Source organism: Corvus moneduloides, chromosome 15 (assembly GCF_009650955.1).
Source record: "Corvus moneduloides isolate bCorMon1 chromosome 15, bCorMon1.pri, whole genome shotgun sequence".
In the NCBI taxonomy this organism is placed as follows: Eukaryota; Metazoa; Chordata; class Aves; order Passeriformes; family Corvidae; genus Corvus; species Corvus moneduloides.
Genome location: NC_045490.1, coordinates 12,941,955 through 12,965,667, shown reverse-complemented (window position 1 = coordinate 12,965,667; position 23,713 = coordinate 12,941,955). Strand labels below are relative to the sequence as shown.

Below are 23,713 nucleotides of genomic sequence, written 5' to 3'. Positions count from 1 at the left end.
GTGTTTCTTTAATGTCTCTGCTTGACTACTAGTCACTGTGAGCAGTTAGCTTTCCCAGATTTCCTTAAAGTAAAAACTACAAACTGTTTTAGCCCCTCCTTTGCCTTCTACCGATACAACAGCCCCATAAAATGCAGTATAAGCCCTATTTGCACACATTCGTACTTGTACAGCATTGTCACTGGGACTGGGGTAGGAGCAGTGGCTTTGGGGATCTCATCAGGTCCATCCGCTGTGATTGCACTCACTGCCATCACCAGTTCCTAGACTTCAATGAAAAGATTTGCTGCACTCTTTGATACCAATTTGAATTACAGTATCCCCAACAGAGTACTATCAAAACTTAAAAATACATGGAAGTCCATAATCTGTATCCTTATTTGCCTCTCATCAAGGTACTCCCAAGCATTTATGCTTAGAAGTTTTATCCTGTGCTTAAATGTAAGCATGGTAAGGAACCCTACTGAAATCAGTGGAATATTAAGCACAGAGAGAAATCTTTCCTGTAATAGTTTTCTTAATGTAATTCCTAATCCCTGCTGCCTACACACTTTTTCTTTTTCTATACCTATTAATGACATTTTTTCATGCTGGCAAATGCCCTATGACATTACACAGCAGTCATTATTTTGGAAGCCAGTGTCACTGAACAGCCATTCCTCCTCACAAGCCCTTTTTCAGGTTATAAAGAAGCCATTTCAGACAGAAGCCTCACTTCTCTAAGGTTCTAATTAAATACTAATTCAGGCAAGTAACTGAATAAAGTTTTTATAAAGTAAACAAGCAACACTGCAAAGCCACAAGTTCCCTGAGCTCAAAGCTGCAACTCAGGGACTCTCAAGACAGCGCTAAGCTTACCATTCAATTTATCTCTGAAGTCCAAAATCTCATCAAAAACAGTGGATATTGTAGGAGGCTATATATTTCTATCTTGTTATACAGTTCATTTAAGTTCCTGTTATACTGTAATCGCTAGATGCACAAGCAGTTTCGTATGTGAGTGACTGGTTGTAAAGTTAACACACGAAGCAAATAGCTTAAATAAAGATGTGCCACTTAAAAAAACATCCAGTTTCAAATTAATTACAGAGTATGTGGGAACAGAATGGTTAAAAACTTGAATAATTTATGTCATTAGTGAGTTAATGTAAAACAGCCTCATGTAAATTAGGGCAGAAATGACTAATATCATTTGAGATTAAGTTACCTGCTCTGCCAGGTGCTGCACAGGTCACAGCTCTGCAGGTACCTCCAGCAGGTACACCCCGGTGCTTTGGAGCAGGAGTTGTTCCCCTGCTGCCGTCATGCTCTCCACAAGCAGGTGCTTCCTGAGCCTCCTGGAGAGATGTGCAGTCCCTTCAGACACATACTGGGCAGAGAGTGTGAGGGGTGTCATTGGGGGAATCCTCCTTAATGGACTTACTTATTTCTCATTATATTAATCACTGAAAAAATGGTTTCAGCCAACTGTCCTAATTCCCATACCCATATTTGCCTCTGTGGCAGAACAGACTTGAATTCAATGCACTGAGATAAAGGCTTATGTATGTGCACGATGTTATAGGGGGATGATGTCAGGCAAGGCTGACTGAATTATTTCAGCTGTTTCTTAAGAACTTCAGCACACAGAAGAACTTCATCCCGAGGAGTATTTTTTTAATTAAGTTTTTCTTCACAGATTCAGTTGCAGACCCTGTAATTCACAACAGCCTTTGAAACGCATCTTTCTCGAAGGCCCATGGTGGGTATGAGAGGGACAAGCTCCTGGTCCAGCTGCCTCCTAAGCCAGCTGTAACTTGACACATCAGTGTATTACTCTGGAGTGGACTGCAGCCCGGCTGCAGCCCAGGGATGTGGACATCAAAACGTCCTCTCTTTTTGATCAGAGATGCAGCATGTGGTGCACTTCGCTTCTGCCTTCCTTCAGCTGTAGTAATTTAGTGTGCAACTGACAGGTGCATTGATCATCACTTGGGCAGATCCTTTTCCAGACAGCAGATGGAAAAAATGCCAAAATGCTATTTTGTGACTTAGAATTCTCTTTGTGTGATGAGAAATGTCACCAACTTCTGTCAACCTGCTTTTATTTGAAATCTACTGTATAACTTAGATGTAGTGGGTTCAGTTTGTAAACCAGGCAGAAACACCAATTAAGTGTAGTGGTTTGGTCCAAAATATCCATTACTTACTTATTCTCCTCCTGTGAGATAAGAATTAGGGGAAAGCAAAGCACGCACAAAACTTAAAAGAATATAAAGAAGTTTATTAACAGACCTAAAAGGAAGGAAAAAAAGTCAGACTAAACCTTCAGAACACTTCTCCTCCCCCCACCTTTCTCCCTTCTCCCACTGAGAACATAAGAAGACAACTGTTGGGGTCTCCTCCCCCGCTGTGTAGCCCTGGGAGAGGGGCCCTGAGGGCACAGACACGGGGTTTCCCTGCGCCTGCTCAGCCTCGTTCCCCATTGGTTGGTTTGTGTTCCCTGCGCGGGCAGAAGGACCCTTGGTCCGGTGACTGGAACAGCTCCTCGGCAGAGCCCCGGCCATGCGGCTGGAGAAATAAACATCTCTCTGAAACAGCTATCAAGAATCTGTCTGTCCATATATATTTCCATTCCACGGGACGCCTGGTTTGATATATGCGTGTTGCAGTATCCCCACTGCAACAAATGGTGGTGAATTGTGAGCAGAACAATCCCCGATCCCTAAGCGACTGATTTGTGTGAGTAAACCCTGGAAACTTTGGATTCCTCTTCTTGGTTTTGCTTTGCTATTCCGTATCTAAACTATGGAGGAACCGTGGGAAGACTCTCGGCTTTCAGAGCCGCATATGGACATTTATCTTAAAATGATTCTTGAACAACGATTTGTAAATTTTAGCTTGATTCAAGCTCAAAAAGAACTGAAACACTTCCTGGCATGGTTGTTTAAGAACTTTTTCTATGTTTCTTGGGATTTAATTCTTACCAAGGGCTTTTGGAAAACCGTTTGGACACAGTTAATATTTGAGTCAAAATATATGCCGATGGAAGAATATTTTTGTGAATATTATTTAATTACCGAGACTGTTGAGCAATGTCAGGTGTGTCCTAGTGAAGGGAAGCCTGGCTCAGGGACCGTGCGGCCCAGGCCACGTGCACCGAGCGCTCTGCGAGCAGCAGCGAGGCAGTTCCTGCACGTGGGCGGAGCCACGCGAGCCGCAGTGTCGGTGGCGGAGCGAGGCGCGGCGGGAGCGGTGGGACCCAGCAGTGCCCGCCTGGCCCCGCACAGCGCGTGGTGGAGCGAGCCCCATGAACGCCCGACCGAGAGGGGTGGCGCGCGGGCAGCGGCTGGCGGCGGTGGCGGTGGAGCGGAGCCGCGCCCAGCCGAGACGCGCGCTGGAGCAGGGTGCAGGGGGGTCATCGCTTGGAGGCCCAGCCGAGATGCAGCGCCTGGCAGCGGCAGCGAAGCTGCGACCAGAGGAGGCGACGCACGGAGAACTGAGCGGCGCGGCCCGGCCCGGCCCGCGCAGCCCTGAACGCGACCCCGGGAAGAGCGCGCAGGCACCAGCAGCCCCGAGAATTCCAACACGGGAGCGACCAAAAGAGAGAGCAAAGACACAGCGAGACAGAAAACAGCAGCCACTCGAAAAAAGGAAAAAATCATAGTAGCTAAGATCTTAGGGATAGTAAAATGGTATAATGTTAAGCAAAATTATGGTCTTATAACAAGGTGTGACAACCAGCAAGACATATTTGTGCATAGAACTGCTATTAAAAAGAATAACCCTGAAAAATGCATCCCAAGCTTGGGAGATGGAGAGGTGGTGGAATTCAAAATTATACAAGGTAGAAAAGGGTTACAAGCATCGCAGGTCACTGGGCCTGATGGTGCTCCTGTAAAAGGCAGTATATCTGCGAAAAATCGTAGTCATGTTAGACAATATCTCCATTGTAAGCCCCCCCTACAGTCTCCCTTTCCTAATCCCACCTTTCCCTTTTGCCCTATGTCTTACTACCCCCAGTGTATTCCCAATCCGTTTTTTCATCCATGGTTTCCCTCACAAAACCATGCTTTTGCCAACTGTTTCCCCAAAAATCCCTTTCTGATGGCGAGTGGGGGATGAAAAGGGGGAGGGAAGAAATTAAACCCTCTCCTGCCTCAGTTTCCCCACAAAGCATGTTCAGAGAGTTCTGTCTCCCTTCTGTCAGCCCTAAGATGTTCCACAGAATCTGTTTGGACATTTAAAGACTCAGGAGGGTGGCTTGTTTTGTTTTGAAACTGTTCTTGTTATGTTTATCCAGTTGTTTTCATTCTCCTTTTATTAAAATAAAACGGGTGAGGTGTTGGGGTCCCTCCCCCGCCGTGTAGCCCTGGGAGAGGGGCCCTGAGGGCACAGACACGGGGCTTCCCTGCCCCTGCTCAGCCACGTTCCCATTGGTTGGTTTGTGTTCCCTGCGCGGGCAGAAGGACCCTTGGTCCCGTGACTGGAACAGTTCCTCGGCAGAGCCCCGGCCATGTGGGTGGAGAAATAAACATCTCTCTGAAACAGCTATCAAGAATCTGTCTGTCCATATATATTTCCATTCCACGGGATGCCTGGTTTGATATATGCATGTTACAGTATCCGCACTGTAACAGACAACCCTTAAGATTTTCAATCAGTTTACCACCACTATAATAATCTTTTTCAGTTCACTTAGAAGAGGAGTCTCTCTTCCTCATGCTATGGAGACATCTCCACAAGAGGTTCTCTCATGGCTTCAATGTCACAACGAGACAGCCACCGTGGTTGGTTCTCTGCCTGCATGTGAGAGTCCCTTCCCCCGATTTACAGCTTTCCCCACAACTGCTTTCAAGGGTCCAGTCTGGAGCTACCGGGGTACCATTTTAAGGTTGAGCTGTTCAGAAACAAAGGTTCTCTTCACCTATCTCTGGGATCATCTTCAGCTCCAGGAACAGAGGCCCTCCTCCTCCCCTGGGAGCAAGGGTCTTCATCACTTTCATCTCCCTCTGTTCAAGCTCATCATCAAATCACAGCTACTTCAACATTTGCTTGTTTCAGCACAGGTAGTTTTGCTCACAATTGCGGTTTGAATGCTCCACCCTCCATGCTTCATGGAATTACAACGGGTACTCTGATGTATCATAGTCCATCACCATAGCTTTACAACAGAATTTCAGCTTCTAGGCTTTGAAGCATCTCCTCTTTCTCCTCTCTCAGGGTTTCAGCTCTTCCTTCTTCACTGACTTTGGTGTCTTTATGGTGTTTTCTTCACGTGCCTTCACCCTTCCTTTTCTTTTGACTTGGGAGAGGATTGATGTCTGCAGGCTTCATCTGTTCTGGAGAAAACTTACAGCAGTAAAAGGGTTAATCGCACCCAGGCCCCGCAGCTGGAATTCACTTACCGTTATTGGGCACATGATCTTTGCCGGGCAGCGGCCTCAGATGAATTTCGGCCGCACTGGGTGAGGGCTGGCCTGGCCACGCCATGGGGCCGCCTGCATGGAGCAGGGCTGCGGGGGCTCCGGGGTGGCTGTCTCCCGGCCGGCCCGGCTTGCACTGAGGGGGCTGCACCGGGTGTCCAGCGAGCAGAAGCAGCTGAGATCTCAGCCAAACCGCGCCGAGCAGGGCCCAGCCGCGGGCCCCCAGGCACCTGTCCAAAAGCTGGAAACAAGACAGCTTTCCCGGCTTTGTTTGTTCTTAAATGTGGATCACAGAGGCGTGTCAAGCTTCTTAAGTGGCTTAAAAAAAGTTGCCAATATTCAAACTAGCCAGTTGATTGGTTCTGTTGGGTCTGGAGGAAGCTATGAGCATCTCTTTGCAAAGAATCACTTCTGGGACTGATGGAGCCCTCTTTAACTAAAAACCCAAACTATGCTAAACCATGACAATAGAGTAGGAAGTGAGAGACACTAAAAGACTGGTTTGAGCTGAAATTAGGTTTTCCTAGAGATTTTAATGTAAAATTCCAAAAATGTGGCTCTTAATAACCAAAAGGATTTCAAGCATCATCTGATTTTCCTGTTTCATTTTTACCCCATAAACCATGAATCCCAGAGTACTAAAGCAAAATGGACATGTAGAGCTGTGACAATTTTTCTTTCAGTTTTTACAGAACAAATATTAAAGTTTGGAATTTAAGAGAATCTAGAACTCCAGAATCCAGGTATGTCACTTAATACATTTACTTTTTTCTTTTTTGTTTGCAAAATCCTTAGCAAATTGGAAATTTAGAATGCAAGGAGGCAGTTTAAACCTTAAAAGCAAAAACAAACAAAAACCTCAAAACAATGAAAAACTGGCAACAATTTGTTTTATAAATCTAATGGGCTTCGAAGTCCTGCTCTGCACGAAAGTCCTTGGAGATTACCTCACTGGCACTTCCACAGTTTCTACTGAAAAGCAAACACTTCTTACACTTGGGCTTCCCAAAACAACCAAGAAATTTCCTCAAATGATTCACTTGTGGTTGCAAAGAACAACAAAAGTCAGAGGGTCTGCAAAAGCTTACAAGGTTTTATTAGTGAATTACACTATGGAATGGAAATTGATACCAGTTAATCCCTAACCTCCTACATAAGCACATAGCAGGGGGTTTTACATAAAGGAGTAGAGTGAAAGGGAAGGGAGAGAGAGGAGGAGAGAGGAAGAAAGGGAGAAGAGATCACCAGTCCTGGCTTCAGAGCTGACCCAGTTGATGGGGTGCCCAGGGTTCTGAGCTTGGTGGGGGTACCTTTCTCTAGGTAAGTTTTCCCTGCCCTGGAGATGAGTTTATCACTTTCCATGCAAATTAGTTATCATGCAGTCCTGTCAGGTTTAGCGTGCTAGCTCGAAGAGAGCCCAGAGGTCTTAGTGGCAACCCGACTGGTCCTAGGCGGTCCACACAAAAAGAGAGGACGCAGGAGGGGATGAGCTCCTCACCCGAGGGAGCCATCTGTGAGCTGTGTGTGAAGGCATGCAGGCGGACGCGAAGAAGAGAGAACGGGGACTCCGTGTAAGTTCCATGCAGAAGGTTTATTTAGATGAAATGATGTGCGGAGGAGATGGCGAGGCAAAGATCTGAGTGTGTCCAGGGATTTTATAGTGGGGATAGGAAAGGCAGGGATAAGGGATACAGCCAATTGGATACTTGACAGGAGGTGGGGTTGAGGCTGAGGGAACCAATGGAAATAACACCAAGGAGGGACTTAGGGAAGGAACCAATGGGGTGTCGAGTACAACAGAACTTTCTAGAATTAATGCATATTAACTTAGGGGAAATAAATATTAACAAACTTATACATTAAACAGGAAGGGGAAAACATGAACCAATCATACAATATGTAAACTGCAGAACTGGGGGATTATGGGCTCTCACCCTAAATAAGAATGAGGCATTAAACCTCAGGGCCTGACCACAACAGTTTGGTGTCTGTTGGATCTTCAGGGGCCAGGGCGGCTGCAGCCACTTGCACTGCCACACAGTCCATTCTTCCAGACCTTTCTGGAAATGGGTTAGAAAGCTTTGGGGTCTTTTTAAAAAAATGTATGCCCACTTCTGGACCACATTCCTGTGCTTGTGCTGTATGTGTTGTGTATATGTCCAGCAGCCAGAACAAGGACATTTGTCCCAGAAAAGTGCTGTTCAACCCACCCCTGTATGGCCCCTTCACCAGACACCAACAGTCCTTGGCTGACTCTGCAGCCATCCAGCTATTGGTGTTTGAAATACACATTAGCCCCTTCTCTGCTGAGCTTCTACAGCATCGTTGCAGCCTGAACAGAAAATGAGACTTTAAAACCAGTGACTTTTCCTCCTCTATGCCCACTGCTGACAGATAGCAATGAATAAATGAATATAAACCTCCGATAACCCTCAAATGAGGTCTCACACAGGACTGTGTATTGCCATACTTCCATCACTAACCTGGCAGAAACTGGCACTGCTTCTGTAAAAAGAGGCCTCTCTTTCCTCCCAACACCAAGACTGTATCTCATGCAATCACAATGGTTTTGACCCTAAAAGGTTCCTGGGCCCTTGTTGATGAACACAAACACCTCCAGTGCCACAGAGCCAGAAACAAAGCCAGAGACAAAAAGGGAAGAGTATGGCAAGTTCTTTCAACAGCAACACATCTTTAAAGTGACTGGAAAATGACAGTTCCACTGCCTCTTGCAGTATTTATTGGTGCTGTCTTAGATTTCTAAAACCAAAGGAGGGAAATGTCAGCCAAGGTGTCTGTCCAGTAGCAAAGTGCCTCAAGACTGCAGTCTCCAAGGGGGATGCTGAGGACATGGAACCCCTCTGACAGGCTGTAACTGGACAGTGGAACTTACCTGCTCGGTGGGGAAAAAAAAAGTTCAAATATTTCGATTTTGTCCTCCCAGTAAAATACCTATCTCATCTCAGTTAAGTCCTTTACCTTTGGGAGAAAAGTCATCCTTTTTTCCTTTCTGGTCAAACTGCTCCCTGCAAGGGGAAGGAACATAGAATGTTCCTGATCCAGCCCTGAGGCCCAGGACATTACAGGCTCATATTTTCAATGCCTTCTGTATCTTTTGTGTGTACATTTATCACATCTCCAAGGCAGTGACACTGACAGAGAAACTGATCCAACCTAATCTAACTCTGGAAATAAGTCTTGAATCAGAGAAAAAAACCCTAACACTGAAAGGGCACAGAGATTTCAAGAATTGCAAACATTTATGATTCAGATAAATCCTGATGGTAAAGAAAGAATCAACAACTGTTTCTCATGCTGGCACTATATATTTATTGTCATTTTGGAGATAGGTTACCATGTGTGTATCAGGACTTCAGAATAAAAACAAATTTGGATTAAGAATGCTTAGCGTATGCCAGTTGAAATGAAATGACTGAACGTAAAGCTGACCCTTACAAGACCTTCAATTGGTCTATTTTTGTGTGTGTTTCCCCCACACAATTAAAAAAAAAAAAAATCTGCACATCTTTCCTTTCCCCTTCATTTCAACCTCAGAAAAATAAATGACCATCCAATTGCATCTTTACTAGCTTTACTAATAATCTGCTAGCAATATCAGAACATTTATATTGTTGATTCTGCAACTTCAAAAGGAAACAAAGCTTAACAATGTTCTTGCTCCATATTATCTGGCTATTGAGTCCAGCTTTAAGACTAGACTTAAGCAGACTAAAGACTGTCTTATATTAGACTATTGCAGTTCCATTATTATGCTGCAAACCTTCACCACACACACTTTGCTGTTCCAGGACAAGCCGCAGCAGTGCCAGGTCCAACAGTCTGTGCAAAAGCCGCTACAGTGCTACAAATTCTTAAACACCTTTCCTCTCCATCTCCCATGTACTGACTAACAAACATCTTCCATTAATTTAGCCAGCTGGAAATGCTGTTCCCAAAAAGGGAAAGATGAAGATATTTTGTGCTTTCATACAAAAAAGAAACAACCACCCAGTCAAAAAGAAAAAAAAATAATTAAAAAAATCCTCCAATTCCCCACCCAAAAAACCCCCTGGTCAAAACTATTGGTTGCCCATCGTCCCCACCCTCCCCTAGCTTTTATAAGTCACCATGAAAACAAATGCATACAACGTACTGTACAAATACAAAGCTGCAGGCATTCAATTTACAGAACATTCTGAAAATATTTCAAGCATAAAAAGTACACTTGATAATTGCAAAAATAAAGTTTCACTTTTTTAAAAAACATTTTGATCAGAGCAAAACAAACATTTAAGGATTCCTACTTCAGCTTAACTCTCTAAGAACACCACTTTCAGAAGTTAAAAACAAAAAACTCAGGTTTTTGGCAATAAAGTAACTGACCATGTCTTTAATGGAGAAATGGTATATACAACAATGGCACAGACCTTAAGCATCAACAACATATTTCAGCCAAAAGTAAGTGAGCAAGTGATCTGAGTCATTCTTAGCATCACACAGTACTGATTACTAAGAATCTCAACCCACCAAGAACAGATATTAAGTTAAGACTGGTACAAATGGAAGGAAAAATCCATGACATCACATAGGCTCAGTTTTTGTCACTGAACTTTTTTTAGGCTAAATTTCACTAGTGCAAGACCATTTGTTTACCCAATTAAATGAAAGCTCATAAATGCCACAATTTAAGAACACTCATACAAAACTATTTTTTCTTTTAAAAAAGTGCCACATACCATACTTTACTAAAAAAGTTACAAACTAATGGAAGACTGTCTGTCTCCATCTCTTGTCAACAAGGAAAGGCCAAAGTGATTCTCTGATCCCAGCTCGAAATGGTGTTCTCTGACCTATCCCCAGCATCTCCAACTTGGAGCAGTCCAGCTGAGCATTCTTCGGACGAAGAGCACCCACAACTGGACTATCAGTAATCTGAAAACAGAAGATAAAAAAAACCCCACACCAATAAGTAATGAGAAGAGACAGAATACTTGTATATATACATTAGAACTTTTTCTTCACAGTTTTCTATATAGGCATGTTCCCCTCCTCCCTTCCAACTATTTTGTGGGGTTTTTTTTGATTGGGATTTTTTTGCTATTTGCTTGTTTTGTAGTTAACTTTATTTCAACATGTCAGGCCACGTGAAGTGTTTTAAGGCAAATTTTTCTTACTCAATTACTGCTACTGTTTGTGTTTTTCTACATTTCATTCATATTTTCACTCTATCGTTATTGTCACAAGGTAAGGAATGCTCCAGAATGTTAATGGAACCACGTCTTGATCAATATACTTGAAGAGAAATAGAGCTGGGCAGAAAAAATTCAGACTAAGTGTTCTCCATTGTTTTTCTTGCCATCTTCCAAATCACATTTCAGTTCCAGCGTTCACCAATTCTGAATTCTTGGAATTTATTTTGTACATAGATAACATCTTACTGACATGTTGTATTCCCACAACATTATGTTGTGGGAATAGACATAAAACTATGTCTTTAAGAGTAGTCTCAAATGTCAATAAAACTGCAGGAGACATGTTTTAAACAAAGCAAAAATAATTAGTAGTTCTTAAGTGCATGTATTCAGAAATAAATCTGGACATTGCATAGCTTTTACAGAGCCCTACCTTCAAGTTAATGTTCTATAAATCTGTAACAAAAAAGTATGGATTTGCTTGTGACTCAGGGGAACAGTTCAGCAGAAATACCATTACACTACAGACTGGGAAACTGGAGACTGACTGACTGACTAATTTTTCTAATTCAGCAGGTCAAATAGCTGTTGTTTTCCTGAGCTTGATACCAGCCAGCCCCCTGTGACACTGTGTGTCAATTCCCCATGCTTGATACCAGCACATCCAGCTGTGCTGGACATGCACAGCCCATCCTGAAGAGGAAGATCACTTGTACAGCCAGTGGGAGACCTGCTACTTGCAATGCCCAAGCACATCTGTCTGCCTACAGGTCCAACAACATATCACTTACTGGCCTCAAGTGGCTGCTGGGAAGGTTGAAAGCATCTGCAATTGCACATGCCATCTCATACTTAGTCATCTGTTCATTGCCAGACCAGTGAAATGTTCCTTTTATTGATGGGTCCTAAAGAAGAAACAGGAAACACAGATGAAAGGAAGCAGCCACCTGGCCCTCAGGCTAATTCCTGTGCAAGAACTGTGCAGCACTATCATCCAGCAAGACCCTATCCCGAAAGGCACCTTACAGCACCTCAGTGGTGTTCTAGAAATGTCTGTACCCTTTCAGAGAGCACCTGACCAGGGACTGAGACTGGAAATTCGTGTTACTTCTATTTGACCTGACTTTTCACCAACAGCTTATGTTCTGTAGAATGAAGAGGAGGGAAAGGAGCTGCTCACCAACTGAGCAAGGTCAAAGAGCTGGGGAGGAGGAACTCAGCTGTTCACTTAAAAAAGGCAAAAGGCATCACACACATTCTGAATGTTAAACTGCAACCCCTGTACAAGTCCAATCAAACCGACTGCACCATGTCCACGGTACATATTCTCAAAGTTACCATGTGAAAAAATAAAGGTGGCTGTTTCCTGTTTGATTCTGTAACCTTGCAAAGATGGTAATCTGAAGATGCTCTGGTGAACAAATGCAAAGAAGTAATTCGGTCCCGTGGCTTTGTTTTGCCACTTCAGTGTTCTTAATACAATAAACCAAGGGCATCTTTGAGAATTACATTCAACCACCATGGCTTTTTTTTAGTTCAAACTAGCAATTTGTAAAAGGCGTATCAGAAAAAGTTAGGCATTTCTAATTCTCTCCTCTATACCAGAAGACACAAAGCAATTTTCAGAAGGTTCTGTCCCATCCCTTCAATCACTTTTGTTTCAAAGACCACAATACCCCCATAGTCATGTAAAGATCCTGCAGTATTACAGCCAGTTCTTTCCTCCCTCCCAGCATTCCAGAAATGCAAGTAGTCCAGGTGATGTGCAGTTCTCAGTTGTTCAGAAGCAAAGCTGAGAACTCAAACTGTTTTCACCTTGCAGAGGCTCATTTCTTGCTCTTACCAGCATTCTCTTCTCTGCTAGTTGTCTGCAAACAGCTGCTACATCCTTGACATTGGTAGGAAATCTCTGTTGCCAGTGGTCCATGTTGGCAGATTTATTACTGAACTGCACTTTATCAAACATAACCGTCACAGCACTCTCCTCCAGTCTTTCCACCTCTCCATACAAGACAGGAATCCTAAGTACTGCGGTTTCTAAAAGAAAGAATATTTTAGTTCATGGGTGGGTACAAAGGCTGCAGCATAATCCAAAAAGTGGTTTGGAAGCGTTAAGAAATATGTTGATCATATTAAGCATCTACAAATCACAAATAAAATGCAAGTAGTATGTTGGCTCTCAGAATATAATTTTAATTTATATCAAAACCAGTTTATAAACACCACGATTATATGCATTTATTTTCACTTATGCCATTGATTTCCAGAAAGTTAAGAAGCTTTCATTAGCAGCATAAAAATGCCTGTTTGGATTAGAACAAAAATTAAAAATTAAAAAACCCGACTGCTCTGTGCAGTTACTCCAGCACTCCCCATCCTCACTGGGTAAGAGCAAGGAGACAAATTCTCACCAATCACAAGTCATCAATTCAGCCATCAATTAGAAAGATTTTTCACCCATCATGCAGAAACCTCCTGTATAAAGGAGGATATTATTTACCAGAAAAAAAGACATGAACCTTGAAATAAATAAAAAGCTTGACAAATAAGGAATAGGTTCGCAGAACACAACAGTAAATAATGTTAGATTCCAGGACAGTGATTTGAGAAATTAAATTAACAAAATGCAAAGAGAAGCATATTTCATGATGGAATACATCATAGTAGTCTATCTCTGTCATGAAGACTCGAAAAGCCTCTGAAGAGAAATCCAAGGCTATGACAAATTACTTAAAAGTAATAGATAGTTTTGCTGAAAGAGAAAACAAAAAAGTCAGACCTGAAATTAGAAGCTGAAGTCATCAAAATGTTGCAATTCTTAATATATTTGGAGAAAAATGCTATAGTTATTGGCAAGACAAACAGAAAGAGCTAACACAAAAATTGTTCTCACAGAAAAGTAAACCAGAATAAGTACTTAGACAGGAAAAACAAATAGAAAACCCAACATGACACTGATTGCCTGCTGCTCTAGAAGCATTTATTTGGTCATTCAGCAGGTATGTTCTTCCTCTCTTTAAATAGTGGTTGAAGTATCTCTTTTTTAATTGCTTTAGAAGTATTCATTCTTTGAGAAGACAGTTGCCTTCCTTTTGTTCTCAGCTCTCTGGGACGTGAAGAGGATCAGCCTCATGAGTAACCTCCTGAGAACCTCCTGACACTTTGTAGTTTTATAAGCATTACTATACATATATATATATTTATAAGCATGTATCCCCTTCTAACTAAAGTAAAGTATCTTCGTGAAAAATTGTTAAACCCACTTACTGGAGATTTTTGCATTGTACAACAGAAATGGACAGGGCAGTTCTTCACACAACTACAGATTTGACCAACAGAATTCTACCTACACCATATCAGCAAATTACTGGTTGGAACACCAGTACATGGAAAATACTTATATTTGTATGAATCAAGAGAACTCATATTTTCAAACACTTTACTCAGCACCACCTCGACACTCCTCCTGCTAATAATACCACTGCTGTAACCCAGTGCTGCCTGACAGATCCTGCTCCAAAAGTTTACAAAACCAAGCTGCAGTGTTGAGTTGGGGGAAGGGTCTAGCAAGATACCCACACGTTCTCGGATTTGGTAAAGTCTTATCTTCGTTACCAATCTAGAAGAGGGAGCAAACAGCATCACAGTCAAATTTGGAGATGGTATTTAATGTAGAGGTGGAGTGAGTAACTTGTCATTTAAATTTATTTTTACTTAAATAAGACTTTTCCTATCTAAGTGTTTTTTGACAAAGTTTTTTTCTTACTAGTAATGACAAATCCATCATACATAGCATATATTTACTTACCGGAAGATCATCACACTAATTTATCAATAGCTTGGTTCTCTGGTTGGGAAGCACAGAAGCACAGTGTCAGTATCATACTGACATATCAGAAGCCTCTTCTGCGTGTGCACTGAGATTATTTTCTTCAGAATTTTTGATAAAATACAAGTGCTTCTGTCCTTATAATCTGTGACTGGATACTGACAGTGCACTAACTAGAAACAGCCAAATCTCTCTTTTATACAAGAAATAAATCTTAAATTAAAGGGAACATACTGTTTTCCCTTAAGAAAAATTTTTAAAATTATGTTTGTTTATTTTGAATGCCAAATTTTCATTAAGAAAAGACTTAAACAAATTTTAAAAATCCTGTTGTTTAAAACCATAATATGTTATTAACCTTTTAGAAAGTGTTACAAGCAGTAATCTGACGTGTGCACGTGACTAAAACCAAAATGGGTGGCCTGTTGGCATATGTAATAGAGCAAAACCCAAAGAGTAACAAGACTCCATGTTGATTTGAGCTGTATTATTACTGAATCACAAGTCTGGTTTTCCCTTTAAGTAAACATACATTGAGAACACTTGCAATACATCTCCCTAAATAACTGCAGCTATATATTGAATGAAGTATTTTACCTTTCCTTAGGAACAGCAGATTCACAATAGACAAAGGCTTACAAATGTCCATCAGGGACAGACAAATAACATTAATGAAGATCAGAACAGGTAAGAAATAAAAGCTTTAGTTAAGATATAAGCAAGAGGAATTGCTCATGAGCAAGGAGACCAACTCCTAATCATACTCTTCTCTGAAATTCATTTCCATTGTTTTTCAACTTCACCATTGACTTAAGAGTCTACTAAGCTAATATAAAAATAGAAAGCCTGTATTAAAAATGGTTGAGTGTCTTACCTTCATTGTTTTCCAGAACTGCTTTTTCACCCTCCAATTTGGTTTTACCATATAAATTCAGGGGATTTGGTACATCAGTCTCTTTATATGGAGGGCTTGTTCCATCAAATACATAGTCTGTACTAATGTAGATCAGAAATGCTCCAACTCCAGCTAGGAAGAAAATGTTTATAGATAGTTTATATTAATTTATGCCTTCTTTGAAATATCAACAGACCCTTAAACCAATCTCCCAAGGATCTCATCTTCCATCACATTAATTCCCGCTGCTTTGTCTGTTCCCTGATCCTTCACAGAGTTGCGCACGCTACTCATATTGAAAACAGATCAACAGCACACTGAGGGCAGAAGTGACATTCACACTTACACTACTTGTATTGATGTCCCTGTATAAACAGATGCAGGACTTCAACAAGACACCAAATCCATGAGATGGTCTCCTTACCTGCCTCTTTTGCTAAGTTCGCTGAAGCAGCCACATTGAGCTGAGAAGCAGCATCTGGTTGACTTTCTACAATATCTGGCCTTCTCTCAGCAGCACAGTGCACTATAACATGAGGCTGGAAATTAAAGACTAATTTTAAACAACCCACATGTCAAGAGATGGCAGTTACACCCTAACTCTAGCGATGACACCCCTCAGGCAAAACTAAGTAATAAAAAATAGCATTGTTATTTTTAATTACAGCATTCTGAGGCACACCTTTTCCTTAGTATTTTTTTACAATACAGACATGCTGTTACAAGATACCAAAACCATTTATCATTAATTGTGCAATTATGGTCTTCAGTAGCTTTGATTTTACAGCTTGAAGTTGTGGGGTTTTTTTCTTTTTAACTCTGTATAGTAAAATATATATTAATATAAGACATATCTCTCACACACACAAGGGTACTAAAAATTTTTAGGTAAGCTATTTACACATGGCTTATTTGACATATGCAGATTATTAAGATGACATTTAAGATTATTTTATAGAATAACACCCTGTATAATGTATTTCAGGTTTTACATATACCTCTTGGCACTTAGACTGAAAAAGCAGTGAACACTGCACACTACACCAAGTTACTGCTGCTGTATTCAAATACTCCTCCACTTGCCCAGAACTGTGTATTAACACATTACCGTGTCAATAACCCACACATATCTTTTCCTTTCCTTTCCAGTGTCCTGGCATGTACAGCTGTGCCTGCAGCCTAACTGTAGTGAGCACAGCAAAGGCCAGAGCTGTCTGTACCTACAGAGCAAACCTCTGCTCTGGGTGGGGCAGAACACGCAGCCGCACCTTTGTCAGAGCTCTGCCAAAGCACTAGCCCCACTCATGCTCCAGAACTCAGCAGCACTATCAGCTGACTACTGGACCCCTCCCATCCACTTTATACTCCAGAAACTTACCTGAAAATCATGGATAATGTCATGAACTGCAATAGAGTCCAGAAGATTAATCTGTTCAAATCTGGGCTGAGCTCTCCTGTATCCACAGCCAACTGCATTCCAATTATTTTCATTGAATTCTTTAAACACAGCTCTGCCAAGAAGTCCTGTAGCACCAGTGATCAAAATTCGCCTACTGGGAATGTCAACATCTTCCTAGGGAAATGACAACAGGAAGAGTTTTGTTTCTAGTGTAATTTTTCACTGGTTTTTCTTCAAAAGTATGCAAGGCTACAGTCAGAGGCTACTGTATTAAAAAAGCTTCTCCTGAGTCTTTTGGAGTGTCTCATGGAACACCAACGTCTGGGAACACCAATACTGCAGCCAGTCAGCTATTTAACCATATATTCAAAGATAATGAAAACAAAATTTCAGTGAGAAACTCATTTACTTCTACAACAATCCAAACCACTAGTGAAGACAGAATTTTAAGTTCATTCAAAAGCTGATAACTTGGTGCAATCTGAAAGGAGGGAAATAACTTCTTTAGAAAATGGACCCCAAAGATGTGACATTTAAGGTCCAAATCCTACAACAAATAATTCTGGATAGACTGTGCCTATTAAAACCTGCAGCAATACAATATAACTTACTGTAGTAATTAAAGACTTGAATTTTATTATTAAATAGAAGAGTAATTCATTGTTATTCAACACAATAGTCTAATAGGAAGTAAAACCAAGATACAAAATGCATCTGGAAGTGATTTGACAATTTCAGCTCTCAATCTATACAACAAACTAAAGCTGTACTTCAGCTGCTGCACATTTCGGTATGTGGGACAGCTGCGAACATCAGCATACACAAACTTCATCCCACCTCTCACTAGAACATACCAGTTTTTCAAGACAGCAAACACAAGACCCATGTCTGTCTCTGCAACTTTATTTTCCTTTAATGCTTTCTGTCTGTATCTGCCAGGAATAAACCCAAAAACTGCCTGCTAAAAACAAAAATGAAAGCATATCTTTACCATGCCTGTGCAGAAAAAACTTTGGTTGTGCAGAACCCATAAATCTTGCATTTCCTGACCACTTTACACACAAGGACAATTTGTGGCAACTTACCATAATTCTGTACATCACAGAATGCTTTCTGCTATGCAATCTCAGCAGCCCAATAATTTCTAAGCATCGTACCAGACTATTACTCTTTGATTGCAGCACAGGAAGCCACAGCACTCCCAAATTACTGTCTTTCACCCTTAAAGTTACAAAGCTTTTGTTCCATAAGGGTATATATAGAGGGGCCCGATGGAAACAGCCTACCCCAAAACAATTGTTTCAAGTTCCCTGCACAGCACATGCATTTTTCTCAACTCTAAACCTCCAGATGAAGGCTGACTTATTCCCATTAGTACTGGAAGAAAATTAGTAATTTACATCTGGACAGTTGCCAGAAAATGACAGACTGCAGCACGTGATTTTTCAAAAAGTTACTTTTATCCTTAAATTTTACCTGAGAACACAAGCTGATTGACCATTTTTAAGACTACCCAGGCTTCTCAAACAGCACAAGCAAGAACACGCAACTACTATTTTCTTCAGTACTTCTTTTCTTAGCAAAGTCTGCACAAAGTGTCACAGAACCTATGATCAGGGCTTCTACAGCCAATAAATACCCGCTAATAAATATCCAACACTTGCTGCAGAACAGAGTCAAAAGGTTCTCTAAAAACGTCACTGAACATCTTCAGTAAGTAGAAAGTGACCAACACAAAACGAAGTGTCATTTGCAAAATCTGACGTTTTTAAGCCTCATTCATCTAAGTTTATTTTACATATCTTAAAGAGGATGTTACATCAGCAGTACAGCTTGAACTAGATACAAACACAGCTTTCACCAAGCACAGTTTGCATGCTGTTGCTGTTATCTGCAAGACTAATTGATTCCAGTCACTTGTTTCTGAAATAGCAATACAAATGATAGATGTTTCTCATAAATCCAACACCAAATAATTACCAGTTTGAACCTCTTCTTGCCAGAAGTTTTAACAATCTGGTGATACAGAACCTGCACAGATGAACTCTTTCTGTGTATGCTACCTTGCTCCCTCAAAGGACATCACCCAGCTGCAGGACCATTTCTGTGGTCTATAGCACTACTGAATCACTGTGCAATTTTGAGCTTTATGATGAACCATCCAATTGAATGTTATCTGATGTCCATATTCACCAAGAATAATAAAAAAGTATTGTGTTTAGAAGTCTCATTCACATAAAAATAAACAAGCCACAGCATTATCAGATTAAAAAATAGAATTTGTGAGACACCAGATCACTTTGTAGACACTACCGAAATATAAAATAACAGTATAACTTATAAAAAGAGCAAAACGTGATGCATTTCAAGTTGAAAACCAGAAAACAAGTACTTATAAAGTTTTTCATAAAGATTTTCAAGGTTTATATTTTTATTTAGAAAATCATTATGAACTCAAACCACCAATTTTAAGGAATGGCCACTAAAGCCCGGAAGTTACTGGTATAACAGATTTACAACATAATAGGATGAGATACAAGTCACTACAGGGAAGGGAGCATGAGACCGAACTCTCTCCGCTCTGACATCCTCTGCAGTCACAGAAAGCAAAAGGCAAACCCTGGGGCTTTCCAAAGGCTCGCAATGACAAGTGAACTTACATTCGCGTTGCCAGAAGTTGTTCTGCCTTTCCCTACACGCCCAACCCTCATTGCTGCGGTAGCTCACGTACACCTGTGGGGCACCACCGACACCGCCCGAGACAGCAGGCAGGGACGCGCCTCCCAGAGGATTCTCCTAAGTGGAATCACCGCATGGGGTCTCTATCACCGAGCCCTTTCCTGTGCCACGGGCCCACCGGGACCGGAGCCGCGACCCCCGAGCACTGCGGGCTGCCGAGCACAACATCTCCGTGGCCATTCCAGCGACGCCGTGCGGATACAAAATGACCCGACTCTCGGAGCCCGCGGGCGCTCCCAGCTGCGGTTCTCAGGTACCCACGGCCCCTCAGGGCGCAGCTCCAGCGGCCGCGGCCCCCCAAGCCCGGCCCCGTCACGAACGCGTCAGCGCTCCGGGCCTGCCCGCCCGGCCCCGCGCTGCACAGCGGCACAGCCGTCCCACGGCGGACTGCCGGCTCCGCCGCCCTCACCTCCACGAGTTCGCAGCGTCCCGGCGCGAAGCGGATCCTAAGCTCCTTCTCCCGGCCGACCATGGCGGGGCCGGGCCAGGCCTGGTCGCGCTCCGCGCCCGCGGCTCGCCCGGCGCTGCGCGAGGGAGGCTCCGCGCCCGTGCTGAGCGCCGCGCGACAGGGGGCGCCCTCGCCCCGGCGCGCGCGCCCAGCGCACGCGCCGCCAGCCGCCGCGCACTCATTGGCTGGGGCGTGCCGGAGGGGGCGGGGCCAAGACGGGGATTTAAAGGGGCAGGCGCAGTCTCGGGGGACAAGAGGGGCCCGCGCGTGGCGGGAGGGGAGAGCGGCGGGAAGCGCAGGGGGACAATACAAACTGTGAGGGACTGCAGCAAGCCCGCCCAGCGGCTCAAAGCCTCAAAGTGTCTTGGCAACAGCGCCTAGCATTTAGAAACACAGACGCGATGCCCACTCCTAACGCTTCTGGCCTCAGGGCGGAGAAGGGAAGCAGAGGGAGCCTGTGGTCCCGGGGCACCACAAGCGCCGGGCTGCCGTAGCTGCAGGGCTGGCTCTTCTTTTCAGGTTCATGGTGCTTTAAACAATAATAAAAGTTACTGCAGCAATCACGTGTGTCGCTGAATTTTAACATTGGACCAAAGTTCGCCTATTGAAACTGTGAACTTTCTATTGTGATTTTTCATTTGTGAAAAACAAAGTGAACTGCAGAATTAGACCAAAATACCATATTACCCTGCATATAGGTCCGTCACATATTCACTAAAAATTACTTAATTTCACTTTTTAGAATGGTGGAAAATAAGCATTTTCAATCTGCCTTTATCCAGAGTTAAATGTAAAAGCAACTGGTAAATCCCACAGAGAAGGGGAGGGTTGTTTTTGAGAAAACGAGCACTGCTTACAGTACTCACCCTACGTTTATCATTACATGCTTACAAGGTGACAGATTTGATTTCTTTTAATACAAGTTTTGAAGGTAACAGGATACTGTATACAAAGTGTTACTGTACCATTTCTGTCCCACAAAGGCAGAGACTGGGCCTAGCATTTTTTTAGCAGGAGAACTTAAGTAGATGCATAAAAACTACCAGCCAAAACTCACTGTAGCTACATTCACACTTACTTGTATCTACCCCGATGAATTTATTTCAACTTGACTTGATTAAAAGAGTTTTAATTGGTAGTACTCAATGAAGAAAAGCAGAAAAGTCTACCAAAATTTAATAGCATCATACTAAATTTAATACAATATTGTAAATGACCTTTATTTATGGCAAACAACTAACATTTAAAGGACAAAAAGGTGGATATATATAAAAAAATTAAAATAAACCACTTCAGCTAGTTTCTGCCTTCATGGAATGCAGATGCCCTTTTTCCCTCTGTAACAAGCTACTGACATTTAATTCCCTTCCATTAACCTTAGAATTCTATTTCAAAATATCAGTAATTCATAAATTGAAATCAGGAAGAAAAATCTACAAAGAAATACTAAACTGTTTATCAGCATGGAGGTAAGAACTCCCAGTACACCTGATGTCACATCTCCTCCTCCCAACACAGCCTGGAAGAGCTCCCTGTGTTCTTAACAAAAACCATGATGTGGAAATAAAAATTTTGTCTTCCAGGCTCAGAGCAGGAAGAAAATAGCAAAAGCATGAGCCCTGAAATCTCAAGCTACAATCATCAATGAGCCTGTAAAATATGTCACCAGAATAAGTTAAATTATATATAGTTTTTGTATCTTTATTATATAATATAATCTATTTTTTCCTCAAATATTTACCTTGAGTTCTGTAGTGTTCTACCTATACTTTCAATTTCTTTATTATTGTCACATTCACTTTGTGAAACACTACGATTTCATGGAACAGCTAAATAAAAATGCTATTGTTTTCTAGCTCACACTCAGTTAAGCATAATGCATCCCTGGGTGACTAAATGGACCACTCATTAAATTAACATTTCAGACTGTAATTCACAGAGACTAAAGCATAATTAAGTCTCTCTCTCCCTCTCTCGTCCTCCTGTTTCCTTTTCCCTTGATTTTGTAATCAAAGTGTGGTAGCAACCTGTTAATGCAAATATCCAGAGCCTTACCTGCTCCATTTCCAGCAGCATTTCAGGCATTGCCAAACCACAGAGGGAATTACCAGCCTAGGAAATCACTGCAGTTCAACTGTGCACTTATTCCTTTGCTGTGCCTGCAGAGAGCACATGGACTGAGAGCAGCACTGGCTCTGCTGACCTATGAAACCAAAACACAAATCCAAGCCCTACATCACGTGTGGCTCTGAATCCTGTTAAGCTTTTGGTCTGGTCCGAGTGGTACCATTTAAGCAGCTCAGTATGAGCTTAAATTTTTACCTCATAACAGCCAGCATGAGCAAGCACAGCCATTGTGTGTGTAAGATCCATTCAAAGCACTGGCACTGAGTCTTATACAGTTTGTCTTTTATAGCAAACAGTGGGAGGGTTCTAATTAGGTCAGGCAGGTTGAGAATTCTAAGAGCTCTTCATTTTACATTTTAACTAAACACAGCCCAGCTCTTGCTACAATACAGCAAGATGAATGATCAGAGAAATAACTTTGTGTTAAATCATGGATTTTTCAATTAAAAAAAAAAATCTTCTGCAACATGAAAGTAATGGATTCCTGCAGTGAATACATAAGTCAGTTGAGCTACAAATGTCAAGGCTTTAGTTTTTAATGCTTCATTGCATATGTGCATGAAAGTGGTAAAGCCTCCTAGAGCTGAAGCTGAAAAAACCCCCTTAATTTCCCCTTGACTTCCACCCTTTGCTTCTCTCCCCACTCTGCTCCACATGATTTATCAATGTTTTAAAGCTCAAAAATCACCCTTGCTGTAGGGCTAGCAGAATTATTTGCTGGAGTTTCCTTTTCTTCTGGCAATATAAGCATACTCATGCCAGCAACCAGATGTAGCAACCCTAAAAGCCCAGTCATGTGACACCTGCCATTTTTGGCTTCCCTTGGCATATTTGTACCTTCTGTCAAAAAACTCTTGCTAATTTGACATAGGACATGTCAATCACCAAAAATTAGTCAAAAAAAAAAAAAAAAAAAAAAAAAAAAACCAGAAAAAAAAAGTACCTTATCTTAGTGTCTCCATTTTTATGTTTTGAGTTTTTGAGTTTGGTGGAACCTTTCATTAACATTCAGACAAATGCCTGTTTCCTCTACAATTTTTTTACTCCATTTACATCTTTCAGACAAGAAAACCTTCATTTTTTTTTCTCCACAAAAAGAGAACTCCAGTATAATATACTTCTAGCAACTTCTTTATCAAAATGTCTCTCAACACTTTGGGCTGCTAAATTGAATACCAAGTGCTCTTTTAATTAAAACACTTGAAGCTAATCCTCATCCTCAGTCTTCAGAGGATCAAGTAATCCAGCAAATACACAAAGATGACATTAACAGACAACATTTAGCAACTTCTTTCCCTTGGACTTAATGTGCATTTTTTGTATATAAGTTCCTAGGAATTATGAGGTCTGTGTAAACTCACAATGTCAGCATAAATGGCAATAAATTCTACCAGCTAAGCTTTGGGTACTGCCTCTGCAGCACCTCTGTGCAAGATAGCTGCACAGACATAACAAAAACACAGTTCCACCTTTGACTTAAATTCAGTACTTACTTCTGTATTAAGAAATAAGAGAATTTCGGGTTGTATATGTTGTACAGTTCAGCTAAATAATTTCCCTAAGACTAGAGAATATGTATGTAGTTTTTGAAGCAAGGCTGACACTGGGTTTTGTTATGAAGACAAGACTAGAAAAAAGAACATTAGATGAATCCCACTGTAATGTCATTTTGGGTTTTA

At 41.8% G+C, this 23,713-nt stretch overlaps 1 protein-coding gene across 3 annotated transcripts; it reads right to left on the bottom strand.

Annotated features, from left to right (window-relative positions):
- Positions 1 to 6,975: 6,975 nt before the first annotated feature.
- Positions 6,976 to 22,049, bottom strand: MAT2B (methionine adenosyltransferase 2B). 3 transcript variants are annotated; one of them, XM_032124803.1, is made up of 7 exons: positions 19,869 to 20,031; positions 16,700 to 16,894; positions 15,746 to 15,860; positions 15,301 to 15,453; positions 12,441 to 12,634; positions 11,389 to 11,502; positions 6,976 to 10,337 (listed from the first exon to the last, which is right to left on the bottom strand). In XM_032124803.1, exons 1-7 carry the CDS (start codon positions 19,929 to 19,931, stop codon positions 10,167 to 10,169), a joined length of 1,005 nt encoding a protein of 334 aa, XP_031980694.1. In that variant the 5' UTR covers positions 19,932 to 20,031; the 3' UTR covers positions 6,976 to 10,166. The 3 variants fall into 3 exon arrangements, with proteins under 3 accessions (XP_031980694.1, XP_031980696.1, XP_031980695.1); XM_032124804.1 differs by lacking the exon at positions 19,869 to 20,031 and adding an exon at positions 21,963 to 22,049 and having other exon boundaries at positions 9,997 to 10,337; XM_032124805.1 differs by lacking the exon at positions 11,389 to 11,502.
- Between the last annotated feature and the right edge of the window lie 1,664 nt (positions 22,050 to 23,713).